General features: G+C 34.9%; 1 protein-coding gene across 1 annotated transcript in view; it reads right to left on the reverse strand.

Moving 5' to 3' along the window:
- Window positions 1–7,065: 7,065 nt before the first annotated feature.
- The window catches only part of WDR36 (WD repeat domain 36), a 32,999-nt gene continuing 21,049 nt past the window's right edge, over window positions 7,066–19,015 (reverse strand). The window contains exons 16-23 of the mRNA XM_032213704.1: window positions 16,320–16,399; window positions 14,325–14,432; window positions 13,623–13,720; window positions 12,643–12,785; window positions 11,774–11,893; window positions 10,639–10,720; window positions 9,418–9,605; window positions 7,066–7,422 (exon numbers count right to left, since the gene is read on the reverse strand). Of these exons, the coding sequence (XP_032069595.1) occupies window positions 7,273–7,422; window positions 9,418–9,605; window positions 10,639–10,720; window positions 11,774–11,893; window positions 12,643–12,785; window positions 13,623–13,720; window positions 14,325–14,432; window positions 16,320–16,399 (969 nt within the window). The 3' untranslated portion in view covers window positions 7,066–7,272. The remainder of the gene's footprint in view (window positions 7,423–9,417; window positions 9,606–10,638; window positions 10,721–11,773; window positions 11,894–12,642; window positions 12,786–13,622; window positions 13,721–14,324; window positions 14,433–16,319; window positions 16,400–19,015) is intronic.

Genomic DNA, 19,015 nt, shown 5'->3' on the forward strand with positions numbered 1-19,015 from the left:
TTCCCATTCCCTTCCCAACATTGGGGAGTTTCTCAGGAGATTACCTCTTTATTCTTTCATGACTTTCCTTGTCCCAGTTACTGCTTCTTTCTGCTAGATGTTGAACTTTTTTGTCTTCCTGTTGCTAGGTGACATATTATTACCTCTTTCTTGTGACATGAAAGAGAAATATTAAATAACTAACCGCCAACTATCTAAATTAGTTAAAACAACTGTGCTTTTAATATCAGTTCTTTTTTAAAGTGTGTTCAAATGGGAAACGATTAGGAACAATGACATGTAAGTATTATACTAAACTGAATAGTTCTAAGTAAAAGTAAATATTTCTTTTAGCACAGCTTGACTTCTAATGTTTTCATAGACACATCCATATATGATTTGGGGGGGGGGGGCTATAATATAAAAGTGATACATCACTTCATTTTAAAAAGCTGAGATTTTCTTCAGGAACCCTTTCCAAGTACTAAACAGACCCAGGTGTACTCAATTTCCATATTGAGTCAAGGTTACCCAGATACTGCCAAGTTAGAACTAACACCATTATTATATTTTGTTGTATTGTTTTGTTTTATAGTGCCTTTTATTGTGAATTTATAGTCTCTATTATTATGCTAAGACAAATTATACTTCTGATTGACATTACTTTTAATCTCTTTTCTAATTAATTTTTTGTTTCTTAAATCTGAAGCTGATCATATTATCCAAATTGTAGAACATAAATTTAGGCTGTAATTCCAAAAACTATTCTTGTTCACATATAGGCAAAATTCACTTATGGTTGCCATACTGCAACTTGCAAAAGCGATGAAGAAAACTTGTTTTGGTTTAAAAGCTGTATTCTTTCCATTAGATGAACCCGATTGAAGAAACTACAGAGACATCAATTATATGCAAATGTTTCATAGATTCAGAGGTTCAGTGAATGTCATATCAGAAGTCTTGTTTTGTTGAGACACTCCACTTAGTAGTAAATCCTGCTTGGTGCAGTATTTCTGTGTGTTTATGTATTCCTCATATTGCAACAATGGGATAGAATAGGCTTAAGTGGGACTGTTCACATTTTTAAAATGATTTGAAATAATTGCTTCATATCACTTGTGAGCATTGCCTACAGCCCTATTCTACTATTCTACTCTAGTAGAGTAGAATAGTAGAATAGTGAATAGCAGAAAGGAACTGTGTTTACATAATGTCCAAAGCATTTCTTTCAAATCATTTTCAGACCTCACACAGCTCTCCTATATAGATGTATTGTTATTTCTTCAGGTTCAAAACAGAGAAGCATATTGGAAGAATGGTCTATATAGAGCAGCAATGTCGAACCTTTTTTGGCTCACGTGCCAAAAGCGGGGTGGGGGTGGGGGTGCAGGGGGGTCGTGCGCAGGCGTGCCACACCCATAATGCAATGCATGACCCCAGCGCACACGCGCGCATGACCAGCACTCCCCCCCCCCATTTTTTGCATGCTTTTTTCGCCCTCCCCAGCCTCCAGAGGCTTTATAGGAGCCGGGGGAGGGTGAAAACAGCCTCCCCCCATCCCACAGAGGCTTCAGGAGCTTCCCTGAAGGCTCTGGAGGGCAAAAAATGACCCTACAAGCAAACTGGAAGTCCATTCCTGAACTTCCGGTTTGCCCGTAGGGCTGGTTTTTTGCTCTCCAGAGGCTTCAGGGAAGCTCCTGAAGCCCCCTGAGGGCCTCCAGGGGAGGCTGTTTTCGCCCTCCCCAGGCTCCTATAAAGTCTCTTGGAGCCTGGGGAGGGCAAAAAATGGCCTCAAAAAAAGGCTGAAGTCATCTGGCCAGCGCACGCATATGTGCTGGCCAGCTGACAGGGCAACGCCTCACGTGCCCCGACAAATGACTCTGCGTGCCACCTGTGGCACGCGTGCCATAGGTTCGACATCCCAGATATAGAGGGTACATCACTGTGAAAAAAGTTCCTTAAAAGTAGGGAAAAATATAACATTATGTAACAGTCTTTTTTGTTCTGAAATAATGTGAGAAATTTTCATGACTGCAGAATGTTCAAATAAAGAACCATAAAAATATAGCTTGTTCTGAATATGATTAGAAGCAATTAAAAAGATGCAGAAAAACATTTCAATCACATCAAATCACATTAAAAGAAAAATTTGCACTAAGAAATGCAGAAAAAACATTTTTCCTGTTCACCTCTTACTTAACTGACTCCAGAGACACTTAAAATAATAAATAGAAATGAAAACAATCACTCTATTGTCTATCACTATATTTTATGAGGATTATTCTTATTTATCATTGAAGAAGGTTAGAAAAGTTAGTAAGGAATTGTGGTTTCCAAATCTTTTTTGTAAAACAAATCACAAATTATGGGGTTGCATTTTCAAAATAGAGAAGAGGGAATGGCTATCTGTGTAGGAAACCAGGAAGCATGCAAACCAGGGACTTGGACCATTTCCTCATAAGCGATTTATCACATCTTATAGTTTCTTCAGATCACGAAAACAAACTATTATTATAGCAGTGACTGAGGAATAATATAAGATGTGATAAATCGCTTATGAGGAAATGGCCTTGGTGTGATGTCTATCCTGCTGTTTCCATGACAGTAAAATAAGACAAAGTGAGAGAAATAGGCAGGGCGAGCAAAGTAACTTCTCACACAATTAACATTCAAATTTTTAAAAAGAAAAACATTTTGTAAAAGGAAAGGGAGATGGCAGGATAAAAGGAGCTATTCAACTTGTTGCCTTGAAGACATTTTACCTGACTATTTTCTCCAGCCTAGACTTACCATACACGGAGTGTACATATGCAAATGGCCACCAGATGGTAAGAAAAAATATTTTTTAACTCTCTTTACTGCCATCTAGTAGTCAACCAAATATTTGCAACTATGGGAGACCTACCCCAACCTATAGTCATCCTTTTTTTTAGATGAGTTCTTGTAGTAAATATCCAAATTTTGAGCATTTTTCTTCTGCTTAGCTTTTTTTTTTATATGATCATCTTCTGAAATGCAGCAAGCAGTAACAACTTTTAAGGATCAATTTCTCAGAGCAATGAGAAGTTCTAAAAGTGTAGCATTTTCCCAGTTTTGATTTTTTTGAAAGGATAAAGTGTTTATCTCAGCAACTTTAAGATGTGTGGACTTCAAATTCTGGACTATTCTGGGAGGTGGTCTGTACATCTTAAATTTGCTGAAGTTGAGAAACTCTGATCTAGAAGATAATCTATAACAGGGGTTCCAAAGTTTTCTCATCACATCTCCATTTAGTCTAATCTTAAAAGTACACACTTCCCCTAAAAATCCAAATACAAAAATGAACATAAGTGAACAATGAAAATGTAATGAAACATTTATTCACTCACATCTCTCCTGGACTCTGCCTCCTCACAATTTGGGAACCCCTGATTGATAGGCATTATCAATTTGCAGATTCAAAATCAGGTCATCATTTTATTTTAATCAAAAAATTATTATATAGATTAATGTCCTTTGCATGAATTTCAATTGTGGACCCAGTTGCCCTCAATTTTGGTTCATGTGAACACCCAATTATTATTTTTAAATTATCTAGCTCTTGCTGTATCTTAGCAAATTGCAGTTTTTTTCATTTTAACATATAAAGATTTAATGTTACTATCCAGGTATTTATATTATCATGCAATGTACACATAGCTTTATGGATAATTGCTACCCCCCCCCAAAAAAACCTAGAACCAATCCCTAGGCATATATTTTCATGATTCGATTCCATCTCAAAATATAATTTACCATGATCAAACTACATAAGGTTACACATGGATGACAATTTGGTGATATGCAGAACAGACTGCTCCTTAGAAGTTCTACCCTCAGCCTGTGATGAATCAGAAGTCACAGTGGACTTTTCCAGCTGAATATCAAGAATCTCAGCTGCTTGAGATGTCATCCATCAACATAATTTGTCTTGAGACGTTACCTATCAACATAATTCTTCTATGGAGGAGGGATTTAGAATGACCTCATCTATCAGAAAAGATAAGACTCTGTCTTCTGTTTTATGAGGCATAATTAAATCTAGATTTTCTTTAAACAATGCCAAGATTAAAATGTATGTAATAAGTTTTTTTAAAAAGCAAAAAGATAACTCCCCTAGTTCAATAAATTAAATAAAGAGAAGACAGACAACAATTAGCCACTGCAATCTCCATGCCATAAATCCACTCTTGGTTCCACCATCCAATTCTTTTTACCATAGAGAAATGTTTAATATTTCTTAATATTTTGGAATTTGTTAGCTATCCATCAATCTGTAGTGTTATGAGCTTCATGGTCTTATTTCCAAGTAGGATATATGTTTGTGATAAAATAACTAATTGCCAATACACTATAAACTTCAAAGCTAGTCAGACCCTAAGGTTAAAATCCTGGTAGAGTTGTCAAAAGCTGGCTATCTTTCTCAAGGATTAGACCAGAATATCTGCCTTTAAATCTACCATTAGTCAAGAAATCCTCCTAATTTTTGTCTGTCCAACAATTCTGTCCCAATTTCAGAAAGAACAAAAAGGAATTGTAAGAATGGAAAAATGAGGAAAGTTACATGATCCAAAGTTTTCCCATTCTCTGAACCTGTTTCCAAGAGGAAAGAGAACATATTCAGCATAACTAATTTCTCTTTTGTTGCTTCAGTAGCATAGAAACATTAGGAGTCCAATGATGAAAATTGGATTCCCTCCCATTTTCACTTCAAAATATGGGCCCAGCAAGAAAAATGTTGTCCATATTGGAGGTTTCTCACCTTCAATTTCTAACTTTTGTTTTTAAATTTCGCAACAGGGATTTTTCTGCATTTTATTTATTTACCATATATAAAATCTAGAAACAGTAAGACATATACTATACTATAAATGCAATCATATAAGCTCCTACAGCTTACAGTATATTTGTAGTTCTAAGACCATATATCATGTGATGGACTGCTAGAATTTGATATCTCATACCTTTTTAAATTGATTAATGTCACCAATATGACATAAACTGTTTTATAAATTTCTTCAGTGCAATGACATGAATATGTTGACCTGTTGGCAAATCATGGAGAAAAAGACCTGAGATTGAGGAACACACACACTATCCATAGGGTCAGAAGGGAGTTTTTAAAATATAAAATTATATACGCATGTAGTTCAAATATTTATATTCATGTATAGCTGTGGCAAAGGAATAAATATAAAAGCATGACTGGTTTCCATCATAGATATGCTTAAAGACCAAAAGTATTAGTGAAGATTTAAATGTGATTAAAGGATCTGAATGCTGAATAGACAGCATTGGTTAATTGCCCTGCCCTGTGGAACATCTTCCTCTGAGATCCAGCAGACTCCCCCTCCTGGCCTTCTGTCAACTCTTTGAGGTTCAGCAGACTACAAAACTAGTTATGGATCCTAGTATCATTACATGGTTACAGTGACAGAATCTTGTAAATCTGAATACTCTTCCTCTTTGTGAGAATTAGGATGGAAAGTCTGAGACATTTTCTCAAATTCTATGTCTGCCCTAGCCTCAGATTTTTTTTTATCTGGTCACTGGCTTTGTTGCTGCTCTTCCTCTTGCTCCTGAAGGCTATTTTTGCAGCCAACAAAAAAAAAATTCTGAAAAGGTGTCAAGACCAATCTTTTCCCACCAATCTTGAAGGCTTATATAAGTCTGGGAGGCAGGGAAACTCTACAAATTGTTTGGATATGTGGGGATGTGTTGGGTTTAGTACGCCAGGAAGTAATTTTATTTGCACTTATCCTATAAAACACTTTAGGGAATGAATTGAACACGTGTACACTTTGTTGGCACAATTTTTTTTTACAATTACCTTCTACTGAAGGTAAGAGTCACTTTTTAAAATATTGGTGCTACTATGAGAAACACTTCTTGGCAGACACACTTGGCTAATAGAAGCTGTATCCGAAATTTGAGCTACTCTGGTGAACAGAATTGCAATGTCCTATCTGAAGAACCTATTTGAATCATGTCCTGTACGGAGATGCATTTGCAGTGTGCAGAGCATGAGACTGGGCTCCCAGATTAAGTCTTAATCATGAACAGAGAAAACAGTCCTACCTTAAAAAAAAAACACCTACATTTTAGATTCCAAAATATACCCAAGATGGGCTTATCTGCAAATAGAGACAGTACTAATTTTTCCCCAACAAAGGCTGCTGCCTGTCAGGAGAACATCACAGCCAAAACAAGACCACTTGGAAATCTTGTCATCAAGGTGCCACCTTCTTTCCTTGAGGGTATCACCTTGAAGAGTGGAAGAAATAGTTTCCACTGTTAATGTGATAAAACAAGCCCTTTAAATTTAAAAATAAGTATTGAATTACAATTAAGGAATATATAAACTTTAGATAACAATTATCATAGCTGCAATGGTCCATACAAAATCCAAAATTATTAAGACAAACTAAAATGCACAAAAGTGTACAAATTCTGAATTATCCTAAATTCTTCAGCAGGGAGACATTTTAAAAAATGGGGGCTTGGGGAAAAGAAAAGTCTTAAAATTTGGTGACATCCACAAAGTGAGTCGTTTAAAATCAATTTTAAGACAGAGATTGTAGAGTAATACCTTAATAATGATACAATTATGCTACTGTAGATCCACCTACCATTCTGAGACAAAGAAAATTGTCTCAAATATCTGCTGCAATACAATTAGAATGGGCGTTGGTACTTACCTGATATGCTGATATTCTCACTGTAGGTGGAGACTTTTGTCTGTGCATTGTGTTTGTATATAAGTGTAAATATGTCTGTGTCTTTCTCTGTCTATGTTGGAATATGGTAAATTAGCTTGGGTATGAATTTTAGAGTTTTGAAAAATTCTGCTAGTTTTTAGTTTAATTTTTTTTAAAATAAAATATTTTTTTGAGATTCAAGCACTCCCATTTTCATTTTTTCCATTTTTTAATCCCAATCTCAAAAGGCTCCCGCTGGTCACCATTCATATCACTAGGATAGTTCTCTCCATACTAAAGAATCCTAAAACATTCATGAACCTTTACAATTTGTTTCATTTTGGTATATTGAATATTTTCTATATTAAACTTGTTTTAAGAATTTTATTATCTCTGTAGTTATTTAAATACAATGCACATTATTAGTTTATGAAGATACTAGATTCTAATTTAAATTTCAATAAAAGTCAATTTATAATGATATTTTAAAAACTGATGTTCAACACCTCTTGTTAGTTAAGCTTTCTACAAGAAATTAAGAATTCAACATCTTCAATCTTACAGAACAAAAGGTACTTTATAAGAGAGCTGTCTTAATGTAATTTAAAATGCAAATGTTTTGGTTGAATAGAGTCTGCAAATGAATCCAGATTTCTTCAAGTTGGGCTGACAGCCTGGCTATTTCTGTCAACAAAGTAGGCTCGGAACAAATGATTTTAAAATGTAACTAAAAAGAAAAAAAGAAAACATATGTTCATTTAAATGGCATTGACGGGATAAAAGTAAGAAAATTGATCCAATTGTTTGGGAAAACAATCACATCACTATGCCTGTATTAGCTAATAAATTCATCAGCTGTCCTAAAGAGGATGCAAATTTCCAAATCATATTAAAAACTAAGCATGCCCCATATCATGGAGCATTAATGTACATAACAAGGCATCTGGGAAGTAGCAGTACTGCAAAAAATGCTAGATGCTATTTAAAATTGCTCAATTGTTTATAACAATGAAAATTATAATATAAAAGGGTTCTGTACTAAATACAATAACTGGATTCCTTTGAGTTACAGTGAATAGCAATGAGGTCCTGTTGCTTGCCCTAAAAGATCTCTCAGCAGTATCTATAGTATATTACCCACCCACCCCCTTTTTTACTGTTTGTTTATTAGAGGCACAATTCTGCAATAGTTCCATTCCTTCCTAAGTGACTGGTTCCATTTAGATTTTTTGGGAAAGACGAGGTCAAGCCATTGAGCATTTCAGTATATGATGCTGATGACTTGACTTGCTCCTTCACAGAATTTAATATGAACATTTGAGAAAGGATTTCTGTTGATGTGAAACAAGGTGTTATCAATATGGTAAACATATCCAGTTATGCACTTCTAACCCATAGGTTTCGGCCTTGTTTTTGAGTTGTGAGGCACTGGGTGAAGCCGAAAAGACTCTGACAAAATCACAGCAAGAAAGAGTTACCATCAATACATTAGCCTTAAGATATCATGGATATGCTATTTGTTATTCTTGATGGGGTTGTACATCTAAAGAAGGAGTAGGCGTGCAATCTGGGCCGGGGGCGTTCTCTTGGATTTGTGGCTTCTACTAAAGCAATAAAGTAAAGGTTTCCCTGCATATATGTGCTAGTTGTTTCTTGCTCTAGGGGGTGATGCTCATCTCCGTTTCAAAGCCGAAGAGCCAATTCTATCTGAAGACATCTCCATGGTCATATGGCCGGCATGATTCAATGCCAAAGGTGTACAGAGCGCTGTTACCTTCCCACCAAAGTGGTTCCTATTTTTCTACTTGCATTTTTTACATGCTTTCGAACTGCTAGATTGGCTGAAGCTGGGACAAGTAATAGCTCAGTCCGTTACACGGCACTGGGGATTCAAACTGCTGAACTGCCGACCTTCTATTCGACAAACTCAACGTCTTAGCCACTGAGCCACCGCGTCCCTTTTACTAAAGCAATAGACGAAGGCTATTTCCAGAAGAATCTTCAAACAACTCCAGCTTGCACTATAATTGCGACCTTTCTGGGTTCAGGAAGTACTGAATAAAGTGTGTCATGCTTTTGTCACCTTTTGTTTAGACTACTTCAATTCATTCTACTCAGGGCTGCCTTTGAAGACAACTTGGAAACTACAGTAGCATTGATTGCCATTAGCCTTTTGGAACTAAATCAGGCTGATCATTGTTCAAAGTTCATGACTTTTTCATTTACTTTTGATTGTTTACTTGAAGTGAAATCTATGAAATATGTGGGAGAGACAACTACACCCCCTCCTGAGAAATCATTGGAAGATGCAAAAAGATTTTTAAAAGTAGCAACTCTCTCAAATCAGGATGGCCCAATCCTGCTAACATTTAAGACACATGCCATCCATCAAGCTGATACATTGATTTTATTTTTATATAACTGTAAACTGCCTATAGTCTTGTGAATAAGCAATGTATAAATAAATTTATAACAAATAAAAAATATACATGGAAAACACTATGGGGGGAAAAGGCCAGATCTTTTAAGTTTTCAGTTTGCTTAATAACTTTAATTTAATTTGTATTTGCATTTTTAATTATTAGTTATCCTGAATATCTCTAATAATAAAATGCTATATAAGTACTGTGCATATATAAATAAAATCATTAATTTTTTCTTCCTCTTCAAACAAAACACTTTCCCAGTAAAGTGAAAGCTGTATATTCAACGATGTATTTACCTTTAGAAACAGGGCAAGGTATGCCTGAGCTAGTTCAAAGTCACACTTTGTGTTCAGCATTGCTTCAATCATTCTTAGGAAACTCTGCATCACCTCAATAGAGCCACTACTATCTGGTGACAAGCCTCTCAGTTCTGTTTCAATATTAGACGGTCCCATGTCCTTCAGAATGCTCAGTGGAGGCTTATCTGTAAAGACATTAAACAAAGGTGAGAAGGGTAGAAAATATTCTAGATATTTAAAATATCAGAGAGACCCTGTCATATTTAATTTTAATCTGTAGTTTTGCTTCTCTCCCAGAATACCTACTTAATCTGGATTAGTTCTCATATTGTTTTTACAAGAAAAAATTAACAATCCCATTTCCAAAAGGCAACCCATTCAAAAACTCCTGGGTTTTTGGGGTGGAGAGGAGCAGAATATAATACAGAGAACACAACCACATACACAAAATTAACAATGAAAAACCATATCCCTCGATAGTATTTGATAATCTGTCAATAAGAAAACACAACACTTAGGGACCTCTAGGGTTGAATACCATCTCTTGTCCCCCTTAGTTACCACACACACATATTGTGTTTTAGATAATTATCTGAAATGTGTGATCTGTACAGATTTCTCACATTCCTATCCAAATCTTTCTCTCTCCAGCATTTTCAGTCCCAAAGCTTCTTGTATTTGGCCCTCAGCATATATGGGAAAACTATGATATGTGGGCGTTTATTATAAGCCTATTGATACTCTAAGCAACGTATTTATTGTTGTTTTATTTCTGTTTTGATATTCATGTCTGTTTAGGAAATGAATTTCAGTCTCACAACAAATGTTGATAGAAAATGGGTAGATAGGTGGACAAACAGTTTGTCAGAAGTTGCAAAGGAGTTATGGCCATATAAGTACCAGTTATTGATATACATTTACACAATAAGACATATTGATACATAACAAATACTCATAATTACGTAAGCATCATCAGAATAGTAGAATAAAAAGGACTCAATGTGATGCAATATAATAATGATTATAATAACTAGTTAGTTAAAATATATTAATTAAAAGTCACTTGAAAATGTATAATTTCTGTCTATGTTTTTGCATCAATTTAGAATTTTTTATTGGCCAAGTGTGATTGGGCACCCAGGGAATTTGTCGGCAATGCATAAGCTTTCAGAATTAGAACTACCATCAAGTACACCGTAATTTCATATGAAAACTTACAGTTGCTACTTGTTAATGCTTCTTCAAGCAGCAAGTAGAACTCAGATTTTTGAGCCAATATTCCAAGATTTACCACTTTTGACTGGAATTAAAAAAAAACACATCACTTATAAGTACATTCAAGGGTAAACATACTTTGCTGGAATGTTTACAAACATATGCTAGAAATCACAACAAATCAGTTCTTTCAGATGAATAATTTTTCCTGCTTCTGCTCAAGTGTCGTCCCTCCCATATTCAGAACAGATTTTGAGAGTTATGTATGAGGAAGGGCAAGAATCCACAACAATGGACTTGATAACAGAAGAGTTCAGCTTTTGGGGCACTACAATGATATCAATGAATTATGCTAAAGTTACCATGAAACTGGCCTATCTTACTGTTGTAATTCATTAACATAATATTAGTGGGTGGCTTCTATCTCAGCATCACTATTCTTAAGAAAAAATATATAGTTTATAGGGAAAGGAAAAAGCAAGGAAATTTTACAACTGACAAAGGACTCAGAGGGAGCATAAAACATCTGCTTCAAATATTTAATATCCTAAAATTATGCCGTTAACATATACTAAAGGTAAAGGTTCCTCTTGCACACATGTGCTAGTCGTTCCCGACTCTAGGGAGCGGTGCTCATCTCCGTTTCAAAGCTGAAGAGCCAGTGCTGTCCGAAAATGTCTCTGTGGTCATGTGGCTGGCATGATTAAACCCCGAAGGTGCATGGAACGCTGTTACCTTCCCACCAAAGGTGGTTACTATTTTTCTACTTGCATTTTTTACGTGTTTTCAAACTGCTAGGTTGGCAGAAGCTGCGACAAGTAACGAGAGCTCACTCTGTTACGCAGCACTAGGGATTCGGACTCCCGAACTGCAGACCTTTCTGATTGACAAGCTCAGCGTCTTAGCCACTGAGCCACCTCATACTAAAGGTACAAGAGACCAGAACTGAAAAAATAAAGGATGCACCAAGACATAGTGCAAGCAACCCCTGATATAGCACTTAAACATCACATAGCTAGCAAGAAGATATGAGCAAGCTTATACCAGAAACAGTTTTGAGATCCTTAGGAACTCTGAGAAAAAAAGGCAAGACATTTAAAAGGCAAATCAGTTTTTCTATAATCAATTCTCTTCTTACCTGCGGTCCATCACTTTCATGTTCAACAGAAGCAAATTGTGGTATAAGACCAGGAAGAGTGGGAATGAAGAACGGTGCAGATTTTGGTACTTTGGGCGGCTCTTTGGGCTTGTTCTTTTGCTGTTAATTGGAGTTATCACATCATCACTGTCACATTTGTATGTACATCCAATATTGACAGTATTATTATTATTATTTATATAAACAAACAAAATTATTAGTTTCTTTTCCATTAAAAACACTGAAAACCCATCTAAAACATGACACACAGAATAATCACAAATCAAAAGGAGGTATCAGTATTTTGGAACTGTTACTATTATATTTTCAAAAATATTATGATTTAGTGAACTGCATGAGTACAAGATGGTATTTAATTCTGCTTCACTATGTGAGTTAAACATTTTTTTAAATTCCACTGGCACATTATCTCATAAATGGTTGTGTGGTTGAGACAAAAAATTATTCCTAGGGCAAATAATTTTTTCCTAAAATGTTTTCTATTTTTTCTGTTTTAATGTAATTTTTGGTCCAACTCTATATGATTACATTTGGGGGACATTACTACTTTGTAAGTGAAAATATTATAGGACAATTGTATTGTCTACTTTCTTGTACACCCAGTATAGAATTTCTGTGAACTTAAACATTCTCCTAACCGATTATTCTGAAAAGAGACTGTCTGACAATAATAGAAACAACTCCTAGGACAATTGTGATGTTTACTTTCTCATATACCCAGTATAGAATTTCTGTGAACGTAAAACTTGAACATTCTCCTAACAGATTATTCTGAAAAGAGTTATAACTGCCTGACAATAATAGAAACAACCCCTAATAACTTTATATGCAAGTCATGAAATGGGTACCTTAATAATATCTAAACTGAGCAGGTTTTTCCATCTAGATTCTGGCAGCAAAGAAAGAGTAACAATTGTTTCTCCCAGCTGTTGTGGAGATTCATATTGTATCATTTCATCATTTGTTTCATCTTCTTCTGTAACATCTTCAACTTTCAATTGTAAAAAAAAGCATGTATACATTACAAAACACTAATCCAGATAATAGCTAAAAATGTATACTCTAATCACAAAAAGTTTTCCCTGAAATTTATCATTTGCAGCTAAAATTAATTGGATGTGACTTATTTTGCCAGGCATAGATCTACACAGACAATATAAGGCATATTGTCCAATTCTATCTTATCATCACTATTTTCACAATGCTGGATGGGAAATTCTGATAATTGACATCAATACCAATTAAAATTGTTGATGTTGAAAATTAGTGCCTTATATCAATGAATTTTAAATTATAAGATCCTTGGTTTTGCATAATGATAAATTATTAAATATTTAAATCAGTGCTTGGCTATCATCAATTTTTGACCATCTTTTAATCTGGTAATTTTAATTAGTGTAATTATAGAGTTTTTACATTATTTGCTCCATTCTAGTTGAAGGGGAAAGATTAAAATAATAAAATAGCTCCCAATCTTTAAAGTCCACTGCAATTCAAGCTAAAAAACATTCTAAAACTTAACATTATTGACTATTTCCTAAATAAGATGCAGCACTGCTAGTAAAACAAGTGACTCATGATTTTCCAGTGAATACACTGTTTTACTAAACTTTTTTAGAGGCAGGTTTTTGCAGTTGTAAAAACCTTAGATTAACAAATTACCTAGATCCTGTTATTAAAATAGATAGAAATTACATATATGCCCCAAATTATATTCATGTGAAAAAAACACCTGATTTTCAACAAGAAATTCTAAAGTATTATATATTTTGTTAATGTGATTCTCTGAAATTATTATTTCAAGGCCTTTCTCTATATGCATTACTACCTTCAGTTGAACAGGTACCAGGAAGTGCTATAACAGAAGGCTCATAATCTGATGGAAGAGGGCGCAGGGAAACAACTGAAAACAGGGAACGGTTAGACCTAAAAAGAAAATTTAAAAAGCAATAAATAATAATGATGTTAATAGTAGATTGCAAAAGGAAGCTTTACTTGGAACAACTTACATCCCGTGACAACACCATCAAGCAATATCTCTTTATCCCAGGTCTTTGGGAAGAAGTTGATAGATAACTAAAAATGCCAAACCCAATGTAAAACACCTTGCTTATATTATCCATAAAATAAATATTAAACAACACCTGCTTATCTCAAATCCTTGGAAAGGACTCAATTGATTGAGAAAAATTGCAAATTTAGTCTAAATTTCTAGTAGATCATGTGATCAGCTACAATATTAAATTGGTATGCCAACCATCTTTCAAAAACTCTAGACCGGTACTACATGCACTAAAGAAGAAGAAAAAATGTCTATATTCCAGATATTTCTTAAAGATGAAAGTCTTTACATTTCAGTTTCATTAGGAAAAAGATCCCACCATACTTATCTGATTAGTAGCAACCTTGCAAACCAGAAAGCACTTTTTAAAAGGGAGAAATCATCACATAATTGTAACTGTTCCATGGAACAGTCCAAAGAAGGTAAACAGTCAAAATCAAAATCAGAATTACAAAGTAAAAATCTTACCACAAGTAAATTCCAAGGTCATCTACATGACAGGAAGCTAGGAAATCTCCAGTAGGAGACATAGTAATGCTTACTGCTGCTGAATCTAGCAGGAAACAATCAACCAGGCTGCAAATTAAAATAAAAAAATCCATTGCATAATAGATAATGCATGAAACTAGATCTGTTTGTTCTTTTTTCCACTTTCAGGCAAACACTTATCTTTCTACCATTATCAACAGTAATGAAAAAGACAGGCCCTGAACACACACACACACACACACACACACACACACACGCAAATAAAATCAACCCATTCTGATAGAATGGGTACCCCGTTTTCATGCCAGGTATGAAATCTGAACTGAAAGATGTCTGTCTGAAATAGATATGGATGGCCTACTGCAAAAAAAAAAAAAAGGGGGGGGGGATTTTATTTCCTGGGAACTGGGCCAATAGCCTAGAACTACATTAAGAAGTAAGAAGATCTGCTCCCTCCTCCTTAAACCACATCACCAATTTGGCTGAATGTTTACCTAAATAAGTTTGTGATGAATAAAATCCAACTATAAAGGATTCAAGGATGGCCTTGGCAATTTAGGGTTGTTCAAACATTTCCCCAACTTATCCCCATTTGTCTTCGATAGCTAAATTTTAACAAAATAACAGATTTAGCAGGGGGATATTAGGTATTTCTGACCAAATGAGAGTTCAGTAAACAAGTATTCCCTCGCCTTTTTTTTATGCTCAAAAAGATAATTACGAAAGTCCTCGCATCTTTTTTAATATGATCTTTCAAAATGTATACTTTTCTTCATAAACTATTGCTTTCATTATTTTGGTTTCATATTAAAATCACTTTCTAAATATAAATGTCTTATCATTCCATTACCTATTTCATGCATCTTGAGAACTGTCTAGTTTAAAAATCCTCCTCCTCATCTCTCTTCTAAACTCAAAAGGCCTATGAGAAACCTGCAGCGTTAGTCTAACTGCAGCATTTTATTTTCTGTTAAACATTCTCTTCGTAATCTGAACTTGCATCTTCTAAATGTGATTTGTCTTGCTCCTTATATTTTATTTTAATCATTTGTGTTTTATTTCCGTGTTGTATAGTTGTCAGAAAAGATAATTTTTTTTGGTAAGGACAACTTAATTTACCCCTGAAGATTATTTATTTATTTGCTTTGTACCAAGTGTCCTTGGTGAACCTGTATTGTACTCAGTCACTATTGTGCACCCAATTTAGAATTGAATGTTGTATCATTTTTAATGTCTGGAAACTTAAACAGTCCTTTTGATAATGTATTTTTAAAAAGCAGTACTGTTGTCAATTTTGATATGATACAAGTAGATATTGTATATGAAATGAGGTCTGCCAGAAACATTATCATACATATCATGTATTCACTGCTTTAATAGTGTTGAATTGTTTGCTATCTTTTTCTGGATCTATACACTACATTGATAATGCATTTGATATACAGTGTAATGGACCTACAGCAGTTCCAAAAATGTAATAAATATTTTAATATTGAAAATTCAATTTGCAAGAGATATTTCAGTACAGAATAGAGAGAAGGAATATGATCCCTGGAATACATGCAGATGTTATTTGCTATTGCACATACAGTCATGTGAAAAAGAAAGTATACCCTCTTTGAGTTCTATGATTTTGTGTATCATAGTAAAAATCATCTGGTCCTTAGTAGTTCTTAAAAGTAGGTAAATACAACCTCAGATGAACAACAACGCATGGCATATTACACCATGTCATCATTTACTTTACCTAACACTATGCTACATTAAATTCCCATATATGCTGAAGCACTTTTTGGATGTCACATCCATTAGCAGCTTTACTGGCCTTTATTTACAGTTTGTTTACATTGTGAAAATAAAACAATTTATTTTGCTACATCTTTCAAAACCAGAAACTTTTGTTATCTGAATTTAGATTTCAGACTTAAAATATATGGAGGTAGCATATAAACTTTGATAGTAAAGTTTACTTACCATCCAGATGGTAGATCCCAAGTTCTAATGGTACAGTCCATTGATGCAGTTATTAGCCAACGGCCATCAGGACTGAAAGTCTACAAAAAATTGTAATTAAACTTTATTGGGTAACAGTAGCCTATTCATTGATAAAATTGATTTATTTTGAATCTAACTTATAATGTATATCTTATAATTGATCCAATTTGGAACCTGAAGAAATTGTAAAGCAACTTCATTATCAATATTACAAATAAAATGTCCCAATTTTTAAAATACTTTTAACGTTTGCTGCTCTATTGTTAGAAAGATATTTGTGCCATTCACATTTACAACTCATTAATCTAGAGCTCCAAGTGTTCTCTTTGTACTGAATCATGCTTGACTGAACTTAGAACATCTGTCTCTTTGAAATTTTTGCGGACAAAACGTGAATGAACCTTGAATTCAAGTCAACCTTCTGGCTTGAATAAAGTGCTATTTTTTTCAGGCAAATCTTTAGATAAAGATTCTTTACTGCCTCCATAATCTTTCAATGGTGTTAACTGTGGCAAATTTCTTTTTCAATCTACTTTCTCAAGCAGTAGAGGTAGTCATTGATTTAGAACCACCATTGGCACTGGATTCTTGGTGATTGAGCAAAGCGATAATTAAGGGAGACATCACATGATAGCTTCACTCAATAGGCATAATCCTAGCACTTCCAGTTCCAGTTATGAAGTGATCTCTTGGATTGTGAAGTGGATGGAGTGAAAAAGAGGTCTGCTGAAAGATTTCAGCTCTACACAAAGTTGAAATCCTTCGGCAGACAATTCTTTAACAGTGAAAGGGCTGCTTGCTGGACAGTTTCACATCCATGTGGAGCTGAATTTCTCCAGTAGGTACCTTTTTGCTCTCAAAACAGCTGTCTGCTGTAACAATTCAGTCCTGGCTGCCTGCTGGAGCAATTCAACCCTGAGTAGCTCCTTCTCAGAGACAAGAGGGAGTCCTCTTAGTAGGCAGCAGCAGCTTGCTATGTTTCCTTTTTCCCACTGTCTTTCTGGAGAAGTTGATACAGAAGATTGTTATTGGCGATCACATGTTCATAGGATGCTTGACAACTGGTTCTAAATGTGAACAAATTGCTAACCATCTATATCACAATTATGACTGTGTGCGCATGACATTTCACAATGACTGGAAGTGCTTTACAGATTGTAAAACATCCTTTCTGACATTGTCATAATTTCAATCCATTATCAAATGCATGGTTGTAAATTGAGGATTACTTGTAATTGAAAGCAATGTCTTCCTCAAGTTCCAATGTGAGGATCACTGGCTCACCTGTTTACACTCTCCACTGTGTTGATTGTCCTGAATTTTTATAAGGTATATCAGATTGTGTAATGAGAAGAAAATAAGGCAAAAACCATACTGAAAAGCCTTGTGGTGCTAATCTTCTAGTCTCTAATGCTTTCACTGTAATTACACATATGACTTAGCCCACTACGTTAACGTGGCTGGAAAAAATGTGGACTTCCCTGGTTTTATATCTACAATGATGAGGGAAAATAGTTTGTGAACTCTTTAGAACTATTGTAGTCCTACAATATCATAACTTATGACATATTCTCAGCTTTATCTAAGTCCCTTTAATAAAGAATTCTGGAAAACAGATAGCCCTACCCCACTCCACCCCCAAAAAACATTGTATTGAATCATTTCATGTTTTAACACATTGATCCAAAATTCACTATCACTGTTTGGAAAAGTATTCAATATATTTAGAATTAGAATTAGTGATAGTCTTTAATGTTAGTGATTAGTCTTTAAATTTGCTGTAGTTGTTGACCAATTTTTGAAGAATGTTGGCCTATTCTTTTGTAGAACTGTTTCAATTCACTGGCATTTTAGGGCCGAACTTGCATGAACTGCTTATTTCAGATGTCATAATTTGGTCATTTCAAAATGATTTATTTTTTCTGTTTCAACAATTGTGCTGTAGATTTACTTTTATCTTTAGAACGGATATTGTCATGTATTTATTTAAGCTTCATCTCCTGGATAATCCGACATTTTTCAGCATGATCAGCTGACACAATTCAGAATCAGTTGTTTCTTCAATAATTGCAAGTCACCCGTATTTTGAGACTGCAAACCATGATACTCTCACAATCTGGCTGTTCTGTCCCCCCTTCACGGCTCTTAACAAACGGCAAGACGAATAAACTTAAAAGGAACTTTCTTTATCAGTTCTCGGCTCAGGGATTAAAGTCTCTGCCAGAAGATAACGGACTGAAACACAAATCTTTCTTACGGCAAGTCTCTACGAATCAGGGTTACAGAAGTCACAAAGCACTTATCCAAGTGTATCTTCCATAAATCACGATTGATGATCAAGCAATGTTGTACCAAACAAGGAACGCACGAAGGAACGTTGACTCCTGCGACTAGGGCATGGCAGCATCCATCCTTTTATCTCCAAACCTGCCCCTAACAAGCCCCAGCTGCATAATGAATCTTGTATCCCGAAAAGACTCACAGCAGACATCTGCTGAGTCACAACACTGGCTTTATGATTTTGATGAGTTCTTTCACTAGAACACTTTGTTCATTTTCTCTAAATATAAAGTTTCTCATTAAACGTCAACATTTTTTAGATTTGTCTAATCTGCTCATAGAACATCATTCCAATAGCCTGCTTGGATCATCCAGATGCTCACTGGCATATTCAA

Source organism: Thamnophis elegans, chromosome 3 (genome assembly GCF_009769535.1).
Source record: "Thamnophis elegans isolate rThaEle1 chromosome 3, rThaEle1.pri, whole genome shotgun sequence".
In the NCBI taxonomy this organism is placed as follows: Eukaryota; Metazoa; Chordata; class Lepidosauria; order Squamata; family Colubridae; genus Thamnophis; species Thamnophis elegans.